The sequence below is a fragment of the Nanorana parkeri genome, unplaced genomic scaffold (assembly GCF_000935625.1).
Source record: "Nanorana parkeri isolate BGI_ZX_2015 unplaced genomic scaffold, ASM93562v1 scaffold210, whole genome shotgun sequence".
Taxonomy (NCBI): domain Eukaryota; kingdom Metazoa; phylum Chordata; class Amphibia; order Anura; family Dicroglossidae; genus Nanorana; species Nanorana parkeri.
In genome coordinates this window covers 77,433-95,174 of record NW_017306478.1, presented here as the reverse complement: position 1 = coordinate 95,174, position 17,742 = coordinate 77,433, and the positions used below count along the sequence as shown (strand labels likewise).

General features: G+C 49.9%; 1 protein-coding gene across 1 annotated transcript in view; it reads left to right on the top strand.

Moving 5' to 3' along the window:
* The first annotated feature begins 5,884 nt into the window (after positions 1-5,884).
* LOC108786414 (chordin-like) overlaps positions 5,885-17,742 on the top strand; it is a 32,457-nt gene continuing 20,599 nt past the window's right edge. Inside the window, exons 1-11 of the mRNA XM_018555703.1 lie at positions 5,885-6,014; positions 7,672-7,775; positions 10,240-10,366; positions 10,539-10,679; positions 11,699-11,816; positions 13,471-13,567; positions 13,655-13,796; positions 14,736-14,870; positions 15,337-15,413; positions 15,529-15,676; positions 17,415-17,521. Coding sequence (XP_018411205.1) covers positions 5,885-6,014; positions 7,672-7,775; positions 10,240-10,366; positions 10,539-10,679; positions 11,699-11,816; positions 13,471-13,567; positions 13,655-13,796; positions 14,736-14,870; positions 15,337-15,413; positions 15,529-15,676; positions 17,415-17,521 — 1,326 coding nt within the window. The remainder of the gene's footprint in view (positions 6,015-7,671; positions 7,776-10,239; positions 10,367-10,538; positions 10,680-11,698; positions 11,817-13,470; positions 13,568-13,654; positions 13,797-14,735; positions 14,871-15,336; positions 15,414-15,528; positions 15,677-17,414; positions 17,522-17,742) is intronic.

Here is a 17,742-nt window from a genome sequence, read left to right as displayed (position 1 = left end):
AGAGACAGCAGAGAAAGTGAGAGAAGAGACAGCAGAGAAAGTGAGAGAAGAGACAGCAGAGAAAGTGAGAGAAGAGACAGCAGAGAGAGAAGAAAGACAGCAGAGAAAGTGAGAGAAGAGACAGCAGAGATAGTGAGAGAAGAGACAGCAGAGAAAGTGAGAGAAGAGACAGCAGAGAGAGAAGAAAGACAGCAGAGAAAGTGAGAGAAGAGACAGCAGATAGAAACAGGGGAGAGAGAGAGGAGAGAGAGCGTGAGTAGAGCGCGTAAAGAGGGTCGGTTCACACCACTAAGTCTGGGTTCCAGAGTGTTCGGCCTCTAGAACGCATTGGAACGCAAGCCGGTCAGCGCTCCCTGCGTTCAGGGGCAGGAGGGGGCGTGGTGGTGCATTGAAGTCAATGACAGCACAGCCACGCCCCCCGCCCTCAGTCTGATCGCCCGCACCAGGAATGCAGGCATATTAGTGCCTGCGTTCCGGTCCAGCCTGATCTGCAAAAATATGAAAAAATGCAGCATTTTTGCAGATCGCACTGGACCGGAACGCAGGCACTAATGGCCTGCATTTCTGGTGCGGCGATTGCACTGGGGGCGTGGCTGCAGTGCAATTGACTTCAATGCACTGCCATGTCCCCTCCCGCCCCTGAATGCAGGTGTTTTTTTTTCGTTGGTAGATCTCATTGAGCTCGTCATTTGAAAAGTAGATCTCCAGATGAAAAATTGTGGGCGCCCCTGCCATAGGACATAAAGCAAATCACCTTGTACTTGTGCTGGGACTGTGTTAAGCAACACAGTCCATCACTGCTGCTGTGCATGAGCGCTTAGAACAGGGGTGGGCAACCTCAGCACAGCACAGCACAGGTCAGAGCAGAGATAGAATGGAGCTGATATATGCTGTAGAGAAGAACTGGGGTGAAAGGCTTCAAAATTGTAATTTATGTTACTGTTTTTTTGCTGCTGCAGCTTGTTTTCACTAGGAACTAATGAGTTCTAATGATTCCTTCATTCATGACTTCCTTATCTCTCCCTCTGATGTAAGAGGAAAGGGAGGGCTTTGCCATGTAAACATTGCCATGTTATCGCTGAGTAAAGAATCAGAGCGATCACTAGGCAGAGAGTCGGTGTTCTGTTGAAAGGTCTGACTAGTTGAGATCTCCGGCTGGTGACGTCACGTCAGGTGACTTGCCAGTAGTTACCAGTAGGAGATTTAGACCAGAAGGCGTGCTTTTTGGGTGACCGTGCAGGTGCACCAACGGGGGTGGAAGAACTTGACGGGAGCTCGATTACCCGATGAGGATTCTAACACTGCCACCTCTGGTGCACGCGCCCTAGCTCCATCCGGTCTAAATCTGCTACTGACGTCACCAGTCAGAGATCTCAACGGGTCAGAAATTTTGACAGAACACCGGTCCGATCAGTTGTGTGCCAGTAGCCGATGCTCTTGGCTGTCTAATGTGCCCAGAACACACAGGCAAGCATGGAGGGACGTACAGGTACGTTTTCCCAGAACAATAGGGCCGCCGACCAGCCATTTAGCTAAACATTGTATAAGTTCACCGTATTTGTCGTGACTGGCATTTTTCTCCACTTGATCAATGCCAGTAACCACAATGACACAAAGAAAACAATTATTCACACCACAACGCCGCCTTCATGTGGGTCATGATGCATTTTTCCTACCACGAACACCTGAAGTCGCCGTCAACTTTGTGGTGCATAGGAATGGATAAAATGTCGCTTTAATAAAGTTTTAAACAAAAAGTAAACGTTGCTGTAACAACACCAGGCGCCTTCCTTTTTATTTAAATTCTCCAATACAATAACGATATGGCTTTTGTAAAACATGAACGCCCCACCCCTAATTAAAGTACATTCTCCGCCTCCAACAGCGCACAGCAAAAAAACAGCGCCCTGGGGATTTTTGGGGGCAATGTTGGCAGCTATGCTAGTAGGGAGATCTCGTTGGTAGAGGGTCCCAGACATGTAAGAAGCCAGGAGCTGATTCCGATCACAATGCCACACTGAAATATTACATTTGGGAGCGGTGACCCTTTTGTGACATAGTATACACCAGGGGTGGGCAACTCCGGCCCTCCAGCTGTTGTGGAACTACAAGTCCCCTGAGGCATTGCAGGACTGACAGTTACAGGCATGACTCCCAGGGGCAGAGGCATATTGGGATTTGTAGTTAAAGCACACCGGGAGGGCCAGCATTGCCCACCCCTGATGTACAGGATAGCTTTCAGTGCTCATTGGCTGATATCGGCGTTGTGTTAATAATAACTCATCTGATTGGTGTTGGCATAGTGCACATTGGCCAGTATGAATAATCTAATATCCCAGTGGGGTGGCACTGTACAGGTTGCTGCCTACGGGCTCCTGCATATGGGGGTGATGGTACCCCATATAGGTAGATCTCTGTCATGATGTGTGTTTGGGATTTACATAAAAACAACGGAAATAATACAGGTGACCTGAAAGTGCCAGTTGCCTGGCTGTCTCTGTCTTCAGTCGTTTCTGAGACACTGCCCTGGAACAAGCATGCAGCCAGTAAAGTCAAAAGAAAGTAACAAAGCTGTTGGATCGAGATGACAGCCAGGGAATGAGTATCTCAGCATTGGCAGCCCCCCTTCCTCCTGTGGAGGTTTGTTCTCCATCTTGAAGTGTTTAGCTGCAGCAAATGGTTAATGCCAGGTGGAGCGCATAGTCCTCCTCACATAAAAATCCAGAAGCCCCCATAATATATCACAGGCCCCAGCCCCCCTCCATAGTCCTCCCGCTGGTCCCCAATGGGACCTTATCCTGAGATTTACAGCAAGGTGAGAGGTGAGGACAGTAAATCGAGCCGGAAACATTCCAGATATTTAGGATGAAATGAGAAGACTCCACCCAGACCTGATCTCATGGAAGACCGACCCCGAGCCCATTCCAGACCAGCGTCACTTGTCATTTTCAATGTAGGAATCTCTCCGGATGATCTACGTCCTGTAATTTGCCCGAGAAACGGTTTCGGTGGACGCCCTCCAATTAGGGATGGGGAGCGAGGACTAAATTTAGAATCGCATCGGCTGAGCGGTGAGAAAAGTGCCGAGAGCGTCAGATGTGGATAATCTGAACAGAACACAACTAAAGCCAAACTCCCCCACCCCAAATTATTTTGTTCCCCCCAAAAAAATGATTTCTGTTTGTGACCCCCATTTGGAAGATTGTGGCAGGTGTACTTCTATACCCACCCAAAGGTAGCCAAGCCCACCTGTACCCACCCAGAGGTAGCCTAGAGCACCTGTACCCACCTAGAGAGAGCCGAGTGCACTGGTATCCACCTAGGAAGAGCCACACACACCTGTACCCACCCATAGGCTAGGTGCACCCACCCATCGGGCACCAAGCCCAATCGTACCCACACAGAGAGAGCCTAGAGCACCTGTACCCACCTAGAGAGAGCCGAGTGCACTGGTATCCACCTAGGAAGAGCCACACACACCTGTACCCACCCATAGGCTAGGTGCACCCACCCATATGGAACCAAGCCCAACCGTACCCCCACAGAGAGAGCCTAGAGCACCTGTACCCACCTAGAGAGAGCCGAGTGCACTGGTATCCACCTAGGAAGAGCCACACACACCTGTACCCACCCATAGGCTAGGTGCACCCACCCATCGGGCACCAAGCCCAGCTGTGCCCACACAGAAGGAGCCAAGCCCACCAGTACCTTCCCGGAAGGAGCCAAGACCACCTGCATTCACCCAGATATAAACCATGTCCACCTGTACCCACCCAAATAGAGCTAAGTGCACTTGTACCCACCTAGGAAGAGCCACTCACCTGTACCAACCCATGGGCTAGGTGAAAATAAGGGAAGGAGTCCACATTTACCCATCCATAGTGAGCCAAGAGCACCTCTATCCACCCATAAGATAAGCCAAGCCCATCTGTATCCACCCAGAGAGAGCCACACTTGTACCCACCCATAGGTTAGCTAAGCCCAACTGCACCCAACCATGAGGAACCAGGCCCACCTGCAGCCACCCATAGAGAACCAGGCCCACTTGCACCCACCCATAGGGAACCAAGCCCACCTGTGCCAAAAAGACCACCTATACCCACCCAGAGGGAGAAAAGCCCACCTGTACACAACCAGAGGTTAGCCCATCCCACCTATATCCACCCAGGGGGAACCATTTACACCTGTATCCACCCAGTGGTGAGCTGAGCCCACCTGTACCCACCCAGAGAGAGCAAAGACCACCTGTACCCACCCAGAGGACCCAAAGCCAACCTGTACCCTCCCAGAGGTTAGCCTATCCCACCTATATCAACCCAGGGGGAACCATCTAGACCTGTACCCACCCAGAGGGAGTAAAGACCACCTGTACCCACCCAGAGGTTAGCCCATCCCACCTATATCCACCCAGGGGGAACCATTTACACCTGTATCCACCCAGTGGTGAGCTGAGCCCACCTGTACCCACCCAGAGACAGCGAAGCCCACCTGTACCCCCCAGAGAGACCAAAGCCCACCTGTACCCCCCAGAGAGACCAAAGCCAACCTGTACACACCCAGAGAGACCAAAGCCCACCTGTACTTACTCATGGGTGAACCTTCACATCTGTACCCACCTAGAGGGAGCCACTTCCACCTGCACCAACCTACAAGTAGCCCAGCACTCCTCTTCCTCGCTTCCTGTGTATCACCCTCATCACTCCTCTTCCTCGCTCCCTGTGTATCATCCTCATCCCTCCTCTTCCTCGCTTCCTGTGTATCACCCTCATCACTCCCCTTCCTCGCTCCCTGTGTATCATCCTCATCCCTCCTCTTCCTCGCTCCCTGTGTATCATCCTCATCCCTCCTCTTCCTCGCTCCCTGTGTATCATCCTCATCCCTCCTCTTCCTCGCTCCCTGTGTATCATCCTCATCCCTCCTCTTCCTCGCTCCCTGTGTATCATCCTCATCCCTCCTCTTCCTCGCTCCCTGTGTATCATCCTCATCCCTCCTCTTCCTCGCTCCCTGTGTATCATCCTCATCCCTCCTCTTCCTCGCTCCCTGTGTATCATCCTCATCCCTCCTCTTCCTCGCTCCCTGTGTATCACCCTCATCCCTCCTTTTCCTTGCTCCCTGTGTATTACCCTCATCCTTCCTCGCTCCCTCTGTATCACCCTCATCCCTCCTCTTCCTCGTTCCCTGTGTATCACCCTCATCCCCCCTCTTCCGCGCTCCCTGTGTATCACCCTCATCCTTCCTCTTCCTCGCTCTCTGTGTATCACCCTCATCCTTCCTCTGTGTATCACCCTCATCCCTCCTCTTCCTCGATCCCTGTGTATCATCCTCTCCCTCCTTTTCCTCGCTCCCTCTGTATCACCCTCATCCCTCCTCTTCCTCGCTCCCTGTGTATCACCCTCATCCCTCCTCTTCCTTGCTCTCTGTGTATCATCCTCTCCTCCTCTTCCTCGCTCTCCGTGTATCACCCTCTCCCCTCTCCTGGGTGGGTCTGGGCTGAGTCAGGATGCTATGTCTGTGTGTGTTGGTTTGGGGCGGAGGGGAAGCCGAGTCTCTGCTGGGCTATTTAGTGCTATTAGCAGAGACTTTGCTCAGGTTGGGACCCCGTTCAGTGACTCCTCTACCCCCTGGTGCCATATACTTCAGTGAGACAGGGGAGGGGGCCGGGACGAGGGGGGCTCTATGCTGTAGCTGCGCCCCCCACCTATAAATTCAGCATTACATCATCTGAGCGATCAGACGATTCACGAGCCCTGAGACCGAAGTGTTCAGGACACCAGTTGTCTATAGAGAGAGTGACCGGGGCGCTGACATAGGTGCCAAGATCCACAAAGGACTACCCAGGTGGCCAGCAAGTGGAAAGTAGTGTGATTGTAGGTGGGCAACTACCATGGTGAGGTCACCATCCACCTTCCTTCTCCTGCTGCTTCTCTGGACTTTGGATGTTGGAGCATCGCGGCGTAAGATTCTCCTTCCCATCAAGCCGGAGCAGGACCTTGTGCCATCCAAGTCGCAGATAGGTGAGTGAAGCCAAGAGCCATGGCCAGTACCCAGGCTTCCTGTTGTGTGAATGAGGAAGGGGCACCAATTGGGAGGTGATGGGGGGGGGGGCAGTTGGCGAGATGCCATTGCATGGGGTATCTCCTGCATTGGGGTCTTGATGCTGAAATCCACTATTTGTGCCAACTTGATGGGCGTTCGGCTAATCCTGGCACATTTTATAAGCCGTGACCTGTGGCAGGGTCCGTAATGGTGGTGATTTGGATTTTTGGAGGAGATGTTCTGCTGCAATAACGGCTCCTATGGGAAGCAAACTGACTTTTATTTGCCGTGAGTGAATTTTTCTGTAACTCAGCATCTGCAGAACTCCGGTCACCTCCCAGTCAGACATTCGGGTTCCGCTGTGTTGTCACATTTCACCCTTTAATTCCTTACAATTTGCAATGTTCTCATGTAAGGCAGCAAAAGCAGCATCTGGCTTGCAGAAATCCGCCCTCCAAGTCACAGCGAGCGAGGGAACAGTCAGCATGCCCCCTGCCGCTCCCCGGGCTTCTATGTTCTTCAGAGCCTGCAGATTGAGGCTTTCAGCTGGCGTGGAACTGAAAGTACTAGGAATCTCTGCAGCCTTGGAGTTGTCACGTTGCACAGATGTTTCTACAAGTTTTCTGTGATTCTTTATGTTTTATTGTGTTACAATACAGAAGCCTCTTAACCTTTTTACTGCAGGAGAACCATTGAAATAATGTTTAGGTCATAGGGAACCCCTGCTAAAAATGATTATACCAATGGCCATACACTGGTAGATTTTTTTATGGAATTCTACGGGTGTATGGCCAGCTTTAGTATGATCAGAAGGTTGGAGATGTCATATAATCAATAAAACAATAAAGAATGTGGCTAAAGATAGACAGTGAACATTGTAGAGACACTTTACACTGAATAACAGTGTAGAAGGGCCCCCTTACACTGGTGGTCAGTAAAGAAGGGCTCCCCACATGGGGTAATAGTGAAGAAGGGCGCCCTTACATCAGTGGTCAGTTGAGGTGGGCCCCCTTACATTAGTGGTTATTGGTGGAAGACCCCTTTACATTACGGGGTTGGTATAGAAAGGCCCCCCGATGGTCAGTGGTGAAGGGCCCTCTTATATTCATCACTAGTGGAGAATGGATTTGTGGTTAGAGAAGGGCCCCCTTACAGTAGTGGTAAATGGAGAAGTGCACTTCCATGAGTGGAAGAGGGCCCACTGTTAATGCCCAGTGGAGAAGAGTCTCCTTACATTGGTTGCCAGTGGTTAAGAACCCCATTACATTGGTGGTCAGCTGGGAAAAGCCCCCTTATATTGCTGGTCAGTGATGAAGACCCCCTTTACATTGGTGGTCAGTGTAGAGCCCCCTGACATTGATGTTCATTATGAGAAATGTGCCCCTTAGATTGGCGGTCAATACGAGAAGTGCCCCATTACATTGGTGGTCAGTGGAGAAAAGCCCCCAGTCAAATGGTGATCATTGTAGAGCCCCCTTACATTGGTAGCCAATGGAGAAAAATCCCCTCATGATTGGTGGTCAGTGAAGAGCCCCCATATATTGGTGGTCAGGAAAGAAGGGCCCATATTGCTCAAGTAACCCCTAGCAACGTCTGAAGAAAGCCTGGTGTCTCACTGTTGTCTGTTTCCTTTAGGTTGTCACCTTGGTGGTAAAATATACTCGCTGGACGACACTTGGCATCCAGATCTGGGAAAACCCTTTGGGGTCGCTTACTGCGTGCTGTGCCGCTGTGAGGCGGTAAGTTTGGGTTTGCTGGAACTTTTCTGGCCTAGGGGCTCATTGTTATCCTGTCTGGTGAGAGTTAATAAGGGGGCTGCCATTACTGACAGTTGCCTGCTATTATGTTACTGACCTGGAACAAGCGTACAGACCAGGAAAGCTAGAAATCTTTCTCTACAGACTTGTTCTGCATTTCACATTGAAACTTAGAGCACCCTGAGGGAACCCTGGCATCTGGGAGCCCCCCAAACTCAGAACCCAAAACTTGGGAACCCTGAAATCTGGAAGCCACTTATCCTGGAAGCTGGGACCCAAAAACCTGGGAACCCCACCTCCAAGAAGATGTTAAACCTGGACTGCAAAACCCAGGAGTCCTGAACTCAGAGAGCCCCTAAACCTAGAGGCCCTGGAAACTGGGACCCTTAAATTTGGAACCCTGAATCCATGGAGACCCTAAACCTGGATTCCTGAAAACTGGGAACCTGGAAATCAGGGAGCCCCTAATCCCAGAAGTCCTGGAATTTGGGAGCCCTGGAAACCAGGACCCTAAACCTGGAACCCTGAAACCAGTAAGCCACTTATCCTGGAAGGTGGGACCCAAAAACCTGGAAACCCCAACTCCAAGAAGATGTTAAACCTGGACCACAAAACCCAGGAGTCCTGAAATCAGAGAGCCACTAAACCTGGGGGCCCTGGTGACTGGGACCATTAAACGTGGGAGCCCTGAATCCATGGAGACCCTAAACCTGGATTCCTGAAAACTGGGAACCAGGAAATCAGGGAGCCCCTAATCCTGGCTCTACGGTTCCCAGGTTTAGGCACTCCCTGGAAACCAGGACCCTAAAACCTGGGAACCCTGAATCCAAGGATACCCTAAACCTGGAAGCCCTAGAAACTGGAAACCCAAAACCTGGAGCCCTGAAATCAAGAAGCCCCTATAGCTGGAAAACCTTAAAATTGAAGCCTCAGAGATTGGAACCCCCAAAGCCAGGGAACCCTGAAATCAATAAACACCTAAACCTTGCACCCCAAAACCTTGGAGCAAAAAGCCTGGAATTCCTGCACATGGGAGCTTCAAATCTTGAAACTGAGAACCCTGAAACCAGGGAGTCACTAAACCTGGGAACCCTAGAGTCAGTGAGCGACTTCATCTCAGAAGCTGGCTCCAACCTTCCCATGTTTCCTTATTGGTCAGGGAGACAGGCAGGGCAGAGTCCAGCTTCTAGGTGAAGGTGGAAGTTGTACCATAGATATGATGGGTGCCCCTTATATTATTAATTCAATGTTACAATATTACAATTTAGGGTTTATATTCTCTCTGTGTATGATATGGAGATGTGGAGAAAGAGCCATGAGCAATATAGGCAGGAAGAGAAACCTGAAAAACGAAATATTATTGGTGAACATGAGGAGGAGAAGGGTCAGTGTAGTGGGAGGTAATTAAAAAACACTTTGCTTTAGTAAATTGGTTATTCAGAGACATTCAAGCTGTCCTGTGATTGAGTGATTAATGATTAGATTGACACTAAGGGGCATAGCTTATTCGATCGCATCTGTGGGAGTTATCCAGCTGTTGTGAGAATGGGTCGAAAACAAATGTTCTCTTTCTCTTCTGATCGAATATTCTTCATCAGGTTCATTCATACAGAACAGAGTAAATGGGGAAAATACCGCATTGTGGCCACTAGATGGAGCCGAGGATCGTAGGAAATAAATACATGTTAGCAACCAGATACAATTCAAGAGACTGCCGGAGACATATAAATGTAACCATTGCTATCCCCGTAGTATCAGTGCTTACATTTATATGCTCATTCCCACTAGCCGTCTCTTGAATTGTAACATTGTATCTCCTTACTAACTAATATTTCCGGGTGCCTTTCATGGCAGCATACAAACAATAAGCTCCGCCCCTTATCCCTACCCACAGGACCAGTAACAATCGACGCATAGTTACAAGAATGCGGGGGAGTCTCTCTCTCTCTTTTTTATAGATTGTTACTGGTCCTGTGGGTAGGGATAATGGGCGTAGCTTATCGTTTGTATGCTGCCATGGACAGGCACCAGGAACAGAAAAAATTACTGGTAAGTATGATACAATTTTCCGTTTTATTCCCTTTGATCCTCAGCTCCATCTAGTGGCAATAATGTAATATTTCCCCATTATATACTATATACCTATCAAAAAAGCATTCAACCAGAAGAGAATTTACACTAAGAACATTTGTTTTTGCCCCATTCACACAGCAGCTGGTTAACTTGCACAGAATGAATTGACAGGCAGTTGCGTTGGAGGAATATGTTTATACATAGACCACATAATGATCTGGAAGGATGGAGAGGGAACAGTCTGTGTACTGGAAGTCTGGGGGCAGTTAGTGGCTTGCAGGGGAAGCCATAGGTGATTATAGCGGGAATGCCTAAGCTGGGTTGGCTTCATCCTGCACAATTGTTCTCTGACTCTCTTCCTGTTTAATTTTAGCAGCGGAGTCGTTGGGGAAAAGAATCGGGGAAGATCAGCTGTAGGAGCATCAAAAGTCATTGCGTGCCGCTGGCCTGCGCCAATCCTGTGGAGGTCCCGGGGCAGTGCTGCCGGGTGTGCCCCAAGAGTAAGGAAATCTCTGTCCTCTATTCCCCCCTCCCCCCTGTCCTCAGGGACGTCTCTCATGGCCTCCATGGACTCCCTTTTGGCTTTTTGTGTCGCACATTACATTTTTTTATCACCATTTTAAGGAATTATTTCTCTATCGTGATTTTTATTTTGTTTTCTTATTCTTCCAGCTCCGACCCTTCCACCTCTTTCAAAAAAATCTGAGTTTGCATTCGATGAGTTTGAGTATTTCCAGGAAAAGGACGATGAACTCTACAACGATCGTTCGTACCTGAGCTCTGACGATGTTGGCATTGAGGACGGGCGCACAGGTAAAGGCAAAACGATTCTCAAAATTCCCAAACCTTCCTCGCAGCCTTCAGTTTAGACATGTAAGCTGCGGAAACATTTGGTTTGGATATTTCGTTATTTCGGAATTTGGATCCAAAATTCAATTCGGTTCGGGTTTCGGATTTGGAACGAAATCCGAATTTTCGTTAGTTCCGGATGAGTTTACGAATATATGTTGCGAATACCACAGAAAACCGTATATAGATATTATTACTAAAGTTGAGGCTCCTAGACCCGAATGGCATTCCGGATCCAAATTTCCGAATTGCATTCGGGTCTGGGAGCCATATATATATATATACATATATTACTAAAGCTGATGTTCCCAGATCCGAATGACATTCCGGAGCTCCCCAATGCAATTCGGAAATTCGGATCCCGACTGACATTCCTGTCTGGGTGCCTCAGCTTTAGTGTTATACAGTATGTATATACTGTATATGGCTCCCATGTTGCCGTAACGAAAATTCATATTCGGACCCATTTGGAGGCATTAAACCGAAAAACACATCTGATTGGCCAGAAAAGTCACACGTCCCATTCAGTTTAGTTTTTGAACGAAATTTGGACTGGATCGGAAATTCGGATTTGGACACATTCGGATGCATTGGGATTCAGAAATTCAGATGTGTCAGAATGTCCGAATTTCGGAAAAATCTTAAGAACTTTGATTTGGAACGAAACGAATCGCACATGTCTACTTCAGTTACAGGAAACAAACATGCAGCTTTTGCTCAGTTGGGGGACATGGCCAAACCCTGGCTGTGGCTGGGGGCCAGTTCTTCGCTGATCGCTGCGGATACATTGTAACTTCTGTATCTGAAATGATTCCGGACACGGAGATAAATGTGATCAGAGTATTGGACCTTCAGAGCGTCATCAATCATTAGTCTGTGATGTATTATGTGCTGTACACTTCCTGGGCTCATATGTTATCATACATGTAGGAACGCAATACTCCGGCCTACGTGGAATTTATGTACTTTGTTTTCTTTCACAGAATTTGTTTCCTTTTTGACCACGTCAAGCCATGTGGGGCCTCCGGTGAAGAGCAGCCTCGCCAAAGCTAAATTTAACCTCCAGCGCTCCAATTTACTCTTCTCCATCACCTATAAGGGGTACGGCTCCTGCTGGATTGCTGCTTTTTTTGTTTTGTTGTTGTTGTCTTCCAACATAATCTTATAGATTTAATTAATAGCTGTGCCCATTATGAGGGGCTGCCACCATCCCTGTGCTGAGTTCCCGGGTCTGTACACCTGCTGTGCCCATTATGAGGAGCGCCCACCATCCCTGTGCTGAGTTCCCGGGCCTGTACACCTGCTGTGCCCATTATGAGGAGCGCCCACCAACCCTGTGCTGAGTTCCCGGGTCCGTACACCTGCTGTGCCCATTATGAGGGGCTGCCACCATCCCTGTGCTGAGTTCTCAGGTCTGTACACCTGCTGTGCCCATAATGAGGGGCTGACACTATCCCTGAGCTGAGTTCCCGGGTCTGTACACCTGCTGTGCCCATAATGAGGGGCTGACACCATCCCTGTGCTGAGTTCCCGGGTCTGTACACCTGCTGTGCCCATTAGGAGGGGCTGCCACCATCCCTGTGCTGAGTTCCTGGGTCTGTACACCTGCTGTGCCCATTTGGGGGGGGGGCTCACACCATCCCTGAGCTTAGTTCCCGGGTCTGTGCACCCGCTGTGCCCATTATGAGGAGCTCCCACCATCCCTGAGCTTAGTTCCCGGGTCTGTACACCTGCTGTGCCCATAATGAGGGGCTGACACTATCCCTGTGCTGAGTTCTCGGGTCTGTACACCTGCTGCGCCCATAATGAGGGGCTGACACTATCCCTGTGCTGAGTTCTCGGGTCTGTACACCTGCTGCGCCCATAATGAGGGGCTGACACTATCCCTGTGCTGAGTTCTCGGGTCTGTACACCTGCTGCGCCCATAATGAGGGGCTGACACTATCCCTGTGCTGAGTTCTCGGGTCTGTACACCTGCTGTGCCCATTACGAGTGGCTCCCACCATCCCTGACCTGAGTTCCCGGGTCTGTACACCCACTGTGCCCATAATGAGGGGCTGACACTATCCCTGTGCTGAGTTCTCGGGTCTGTACACCTGCTGTGCCCATAATGAGGGGCTGACACCATCCCTGAGCTGAGTTCCTGGATCTGTACACCTGCTGTGTCCATTATGAGGGACTCCCACCATCCCTCTGCTGATTTTCCAGGTCTGCACAGCTGCTGTGCCCATTATATTTTATATTGTGAATAATGTAACAGGAGGGGCTGAAATACACCAAGGTGAATGGTAACAGCCCATTGGGGGCGGGAGCACACAAAGGTGGGTGGGGACAGTCTATTGTGGGGCCGAAGCACACAAAGGTGGGCGGGGAAAGTCCATTGTGGGGCAGGAGCACACAAAGGTGGGTGGGGAAAGTCCATTGTGGGGCAGGAGCACACAAAGGTGGGTGGGGAAAGTCCATTGTGGGGCAGGAGCACACAAAGGTGGGTGGGGAAAGTCCATTGTGGGGCAGGAGCACACAAAGGGCAGAAACTCTCAGAATTTGCAGGTGGACAGAAGCAGAACCGGGAATTATGACAGGGAGATCTCACTGTTGGAGGGTCCAAGACATATTAGAAGTTAGGGGCTGACTCAGCTCACCAGACCCCATCCATACATAAAATATTACTTTAGTGTGGACTGACCCTTTAAGTCAGGGTTCATGCTTTATGTGGTGACTATTTACTCCATTTCATGTTCTAAACGTTCCTCAGGACACACAGCTTTACCCGGGTTCGGTTCACAGACATTGGCGGCTCGGTGCTGTTTGAGCACCCTGTGCACAGAGTGAGGCTCCGGCACAGTGACACGGTAAGTCATGTGGATAACACCATCGTCTTGTGTTTCCGTTTTCTGTCCTTTCTGCTCCCCTCAACTGTCCAAAATTCTGTTCTGTAGATCTGCGGACTATGGCGCTCCGTTCCTCGCTCCTCCCTCCACCTTCTTCGTCAGGGACACATTCTTGTTTCTTTGGTAATGGAGACACTTCTTGAACCTGAAATCTCTGGCAAGATTCTCCGTCACAAAGCTTTATTCTCAGGTAGAGTCTCTGTGAGCACCAATGTAAAGGAGTACTTCTCCACTGAGCACCAATGTAAGGGGGGCTTGTCCACTGAGCACCAATGTAAAGGAGTACTTCTCCACTGAGCACCAATGTAAGGGGGGCTTGTCCACTGAGCACCAATGTAAGGGGGTCCATCTGTACTGAGCATCAATGTAAGGGAGTCCTTCTCCACTGAGCACCAATTTAAGGGGGGCTTGTCCACTGAGCACCAATGTAAGGGGGGCTTGTCCACTGAGCACCAATGTAAAGGAGTACTTCTCCACTGAGCACCAATGTAAGGGGGGCTTCTCCACTGACCACCAATGTAAGGGGGTCCTTCTGTACTGAGCATCAATGTAAGGGAGTCCTTCTCCACTGAGCACCAATGTAAGGGGGTCCATCTGTACTGAGCATCAATGTAAGGGAGTCCTTCTCCACTGAGCACCAATTTAAGTGGGTCCTTCTGCCCTGAGCACCAATGTAAGGGAGTCCTTCTCCTCTAAGCACTAATATAAGTGGTCCTTCTGTACTGAGCATCAATGTAAGGGGGTCCTTCTGTACTGAGCATCAATGTAAGGGAGTCCTTCTCCACTGAGCACCAATGTAAGAGGATCCTTCTGTACTGAGCACCAATGTACGGGGGTCCTTCTGTACTGAACACCAATGTAAGGGGCTCTTCTCCACTGACCACCAATTTAAGGGGGTCCTTCTGCACTGAGCACCAATGTAAGGGGGTCCTTCTCCACTGAGCACCAATGTAAGGGGGTCCTTCTGCACTGAGCACCAATGTAAGGGAGACCTTCTCCACTGACCACCAATGTAAAGGGGCTCTTCTGCACTGACCACCAATGTAAGGGGGTCCTTCTTCTTTTGCCTGCAGTGTACCAAAGACAAGACGGGAAAATTCACAATATTTATTTGTGTTACCTCCAACAGAATCTTTTAGCGCTCTTCTAACGCCGGATGAAGAAGGGAGCAGGGAACGTGGTCTAGCCATGCTGACGCTCAGCACTGGGGATGACGACCTTCATTTTATCCTCATGCTCAGAGGCATACAAGAGGAGGAGCAAGGTAAGGATCCCGGGATCATGGGGATAGAATCTTGCAGACTATTCATTACACTACGGAAATCGGAGAGATGCTCTGCAGGTACAGCGAGGATCAGTGATACTGTACCTCCTCTGATTATACCAGGGGTAGGCATTCTTGGCACTTCAGCTGTTGTGGAACTACCCTATGCTCTGGATTTTGAATTTCGCTCAGGAATGGCGAGCACTCATTGGTCAGCGCGGTCACCTGAGCAGAAAGGGGGGGAGTGGGGGCCAGATTGGAGGGGTCGTTCCATGTTCTCAGATTCACCTGGTGAAATTGGACTTGCCATTTAAACGTCAGCTGTAACAAAGCTCAAACCCAGCCAGATGAAGCAGCAAAAACAATAGAAGGAATGTTTTTTTGTGGAGCCGGATAATGTTGAAAGACGATTCAGGAAGAAGGGGGAAAGGTCTTTTTGTAACACGATGTTTGTTTCCTTTTGCAGAACAGATTCTGGTCACCGTGCAAATCTTACATCACCACCGCGTCATCCGAGCACTCTGCGCCAACATCACCGTCCAGGTATGAGACGCCGGATTTTGCACATCCCGAGTTTCAGGTTCTCTATGATCTCCATTCTTCTCCCCGATCTCGGCCACATCTCCATCTCTTCCCTTTTTCCATCACTCACCCCCAGGAGACGGACTTTGCCGAGGTTTTTCCCAATCTCTCCAGCCGGGAGATGCTGTGGCTCGCCCAGGGGCAGCTGGAGATCGCAGTGCAAATGGACGGCGACCGCACACCGCGCATATCTGGCTTAATCGCAGTCAGGAAGTCATGTGACAGTAAGTAAAAGACAAAAACACTCCGCCGTGCCAAATGGTAGAGGTGAGCAGAGGTGGCTGACTCAGCAGGGCTTAAAGTGCATGTAAACACCGTCAATGAACTTCTCTTATTTGTTGCTTTTTGGGCTTTTGAATGTACCAGTAAGGGTCCAGTCATACCAGCTAGCACCAGTGCATGGGTGCGTGATGACAGGTACAGCGCTGATGTGCGCTTTGTGATGTGTACCTTTTTTTTTTTTGTTAGAACTTTAATGAAATGCCATAAGTGTCATTCCATAAAGTTCTATCGGCACATCATGGTGCTCTGCGGCTGTGCTGCGTCACATGACACTATGCTGAAAAGAAGTTCTACAAGGTGGAATGAACTGAGCTTATTTGAAGCAAGATGTGCATTGGGGCAGCACCAACACATCTGGTGTGAACAGACCCTAATAGGTGCAAAACATTGCCTGTTGATCCTGCCAGAAACCTTGTGAGCTGATAACTTCTGTTCACTCTAGCTACACTGCATTTTAACTGTAACCAGTGCATTCGGAGGACTACAGGACACCTCCTTCCTGTGTTATGAAGATGGAGAAGTGTTCTGCAGTCCTGTCTTACTTAGGGTGGCAACGTTGTCCCTCCATAGATACAGTACAGCAAGTGAGCGTTGTCACCCTAGGACAGGAAGTGGCAGGATCTGCAGGTGAAAATAAACTAAAACAGCCAGAATGAAAACAAATGCAGCCACCACATCTATGGACTGGTAATCTGCAATGTATACATTTTGATACACTTTAAAGGCGAACTATGGGGTCAGTGTTTTCCCCCATAGTTCTCCTTAGGGTAACGGGAGGACACAAACTAGCGTCTTCCCGTTACCCTAAGCTCAGTATACCGCGAGTATACTGAGACGCCGGAGTGGATCCCGACTTAGACGACGGGATCCGCCCAGCTGCGTGAGTGACAGCTGGCTCTGCCTATCTAGAGGCAGAGCCAGCTGTACCCACCCCCTCCCCCGTCCATTCCGCCAGTCAGCGCTGGTGGATCGGAGCGGGGAGGGGGGAATCCAGCCCCTCCCCCTGTCACGGCAGAGAGCTGTGACAGGATCGAGAGGTAAGCGAACGCCGGTATGTGTTCTCTCACCTCCCGATCTACTGAGCCGACCTGTGACAGTCTCATTGTCACAGGTCGGCTAGAACTATGAGGTGAGTGGAAATCCCCTCCCCCCTCATAGTTCTCCTTTAAGTAATTTAGAGATTATAGTTATGCTGTGGGGAAAGGGCTGGTGCTGCCATTCTGTGCCGGGAGTAAGATGTGTGATGCATAGGGCCATAGTGGCTGAGTGAGATGCTAAACTGAACACTGGAGATATACAGACATGTCAATGGATATGAGGGGGTAGGAGTAAATGGAGAGGATGATTGTGACTCCATGGAGCGCCGTCGACCGGACACGTGTGCATTCTCTATCCGGTCTTACCTCTTGCTGCCCACTGACCACCCCGCCGAGCAATGCACTTACCAAATGTGAGGAGCACCCCAGTGGTCCCCAAAACATTATTTCTGGGGACCACCAGGGATTTCCCTCTCTTTGGAAGGATTTTCTTTCACTTCCTTACTCTATACAAAACTAAACAAAACGTTTGGGCTTCGGTTCTACACTGGACTGCACTGGAGCCTTGTGATGTCATAAAATATTCTGTGATGATGTCATTGGCGGAACTGATCGGATAATCCCCTCTCTTCTGTTTCTGCAGCTCTCCAGAGTGTGCTCTCTGGCGGTGATGCTCTGAACCCAACCAAGACCGGAGCGGTGGGCTCAGCAACCATCACACTGCATGAGAACGGGACGGTGGAGTACCAGGTACGGTGCAGAGGGGACCATAGACATAGATAGAGCCATAGCCTTAGATCGGACCATAGCCTTAGATCGGACCATAGCCTGAGATCGGACCATAGCCTGAGATCGGACCATAGCCTGAGATCGGACCATAGCCTGAGATCGGACCATAGCCTGAGATCGGACCATAGCCTGAGATCGGACCATAGCCTGAGATCGGACCATAGCCTGAGATCGGACCATAG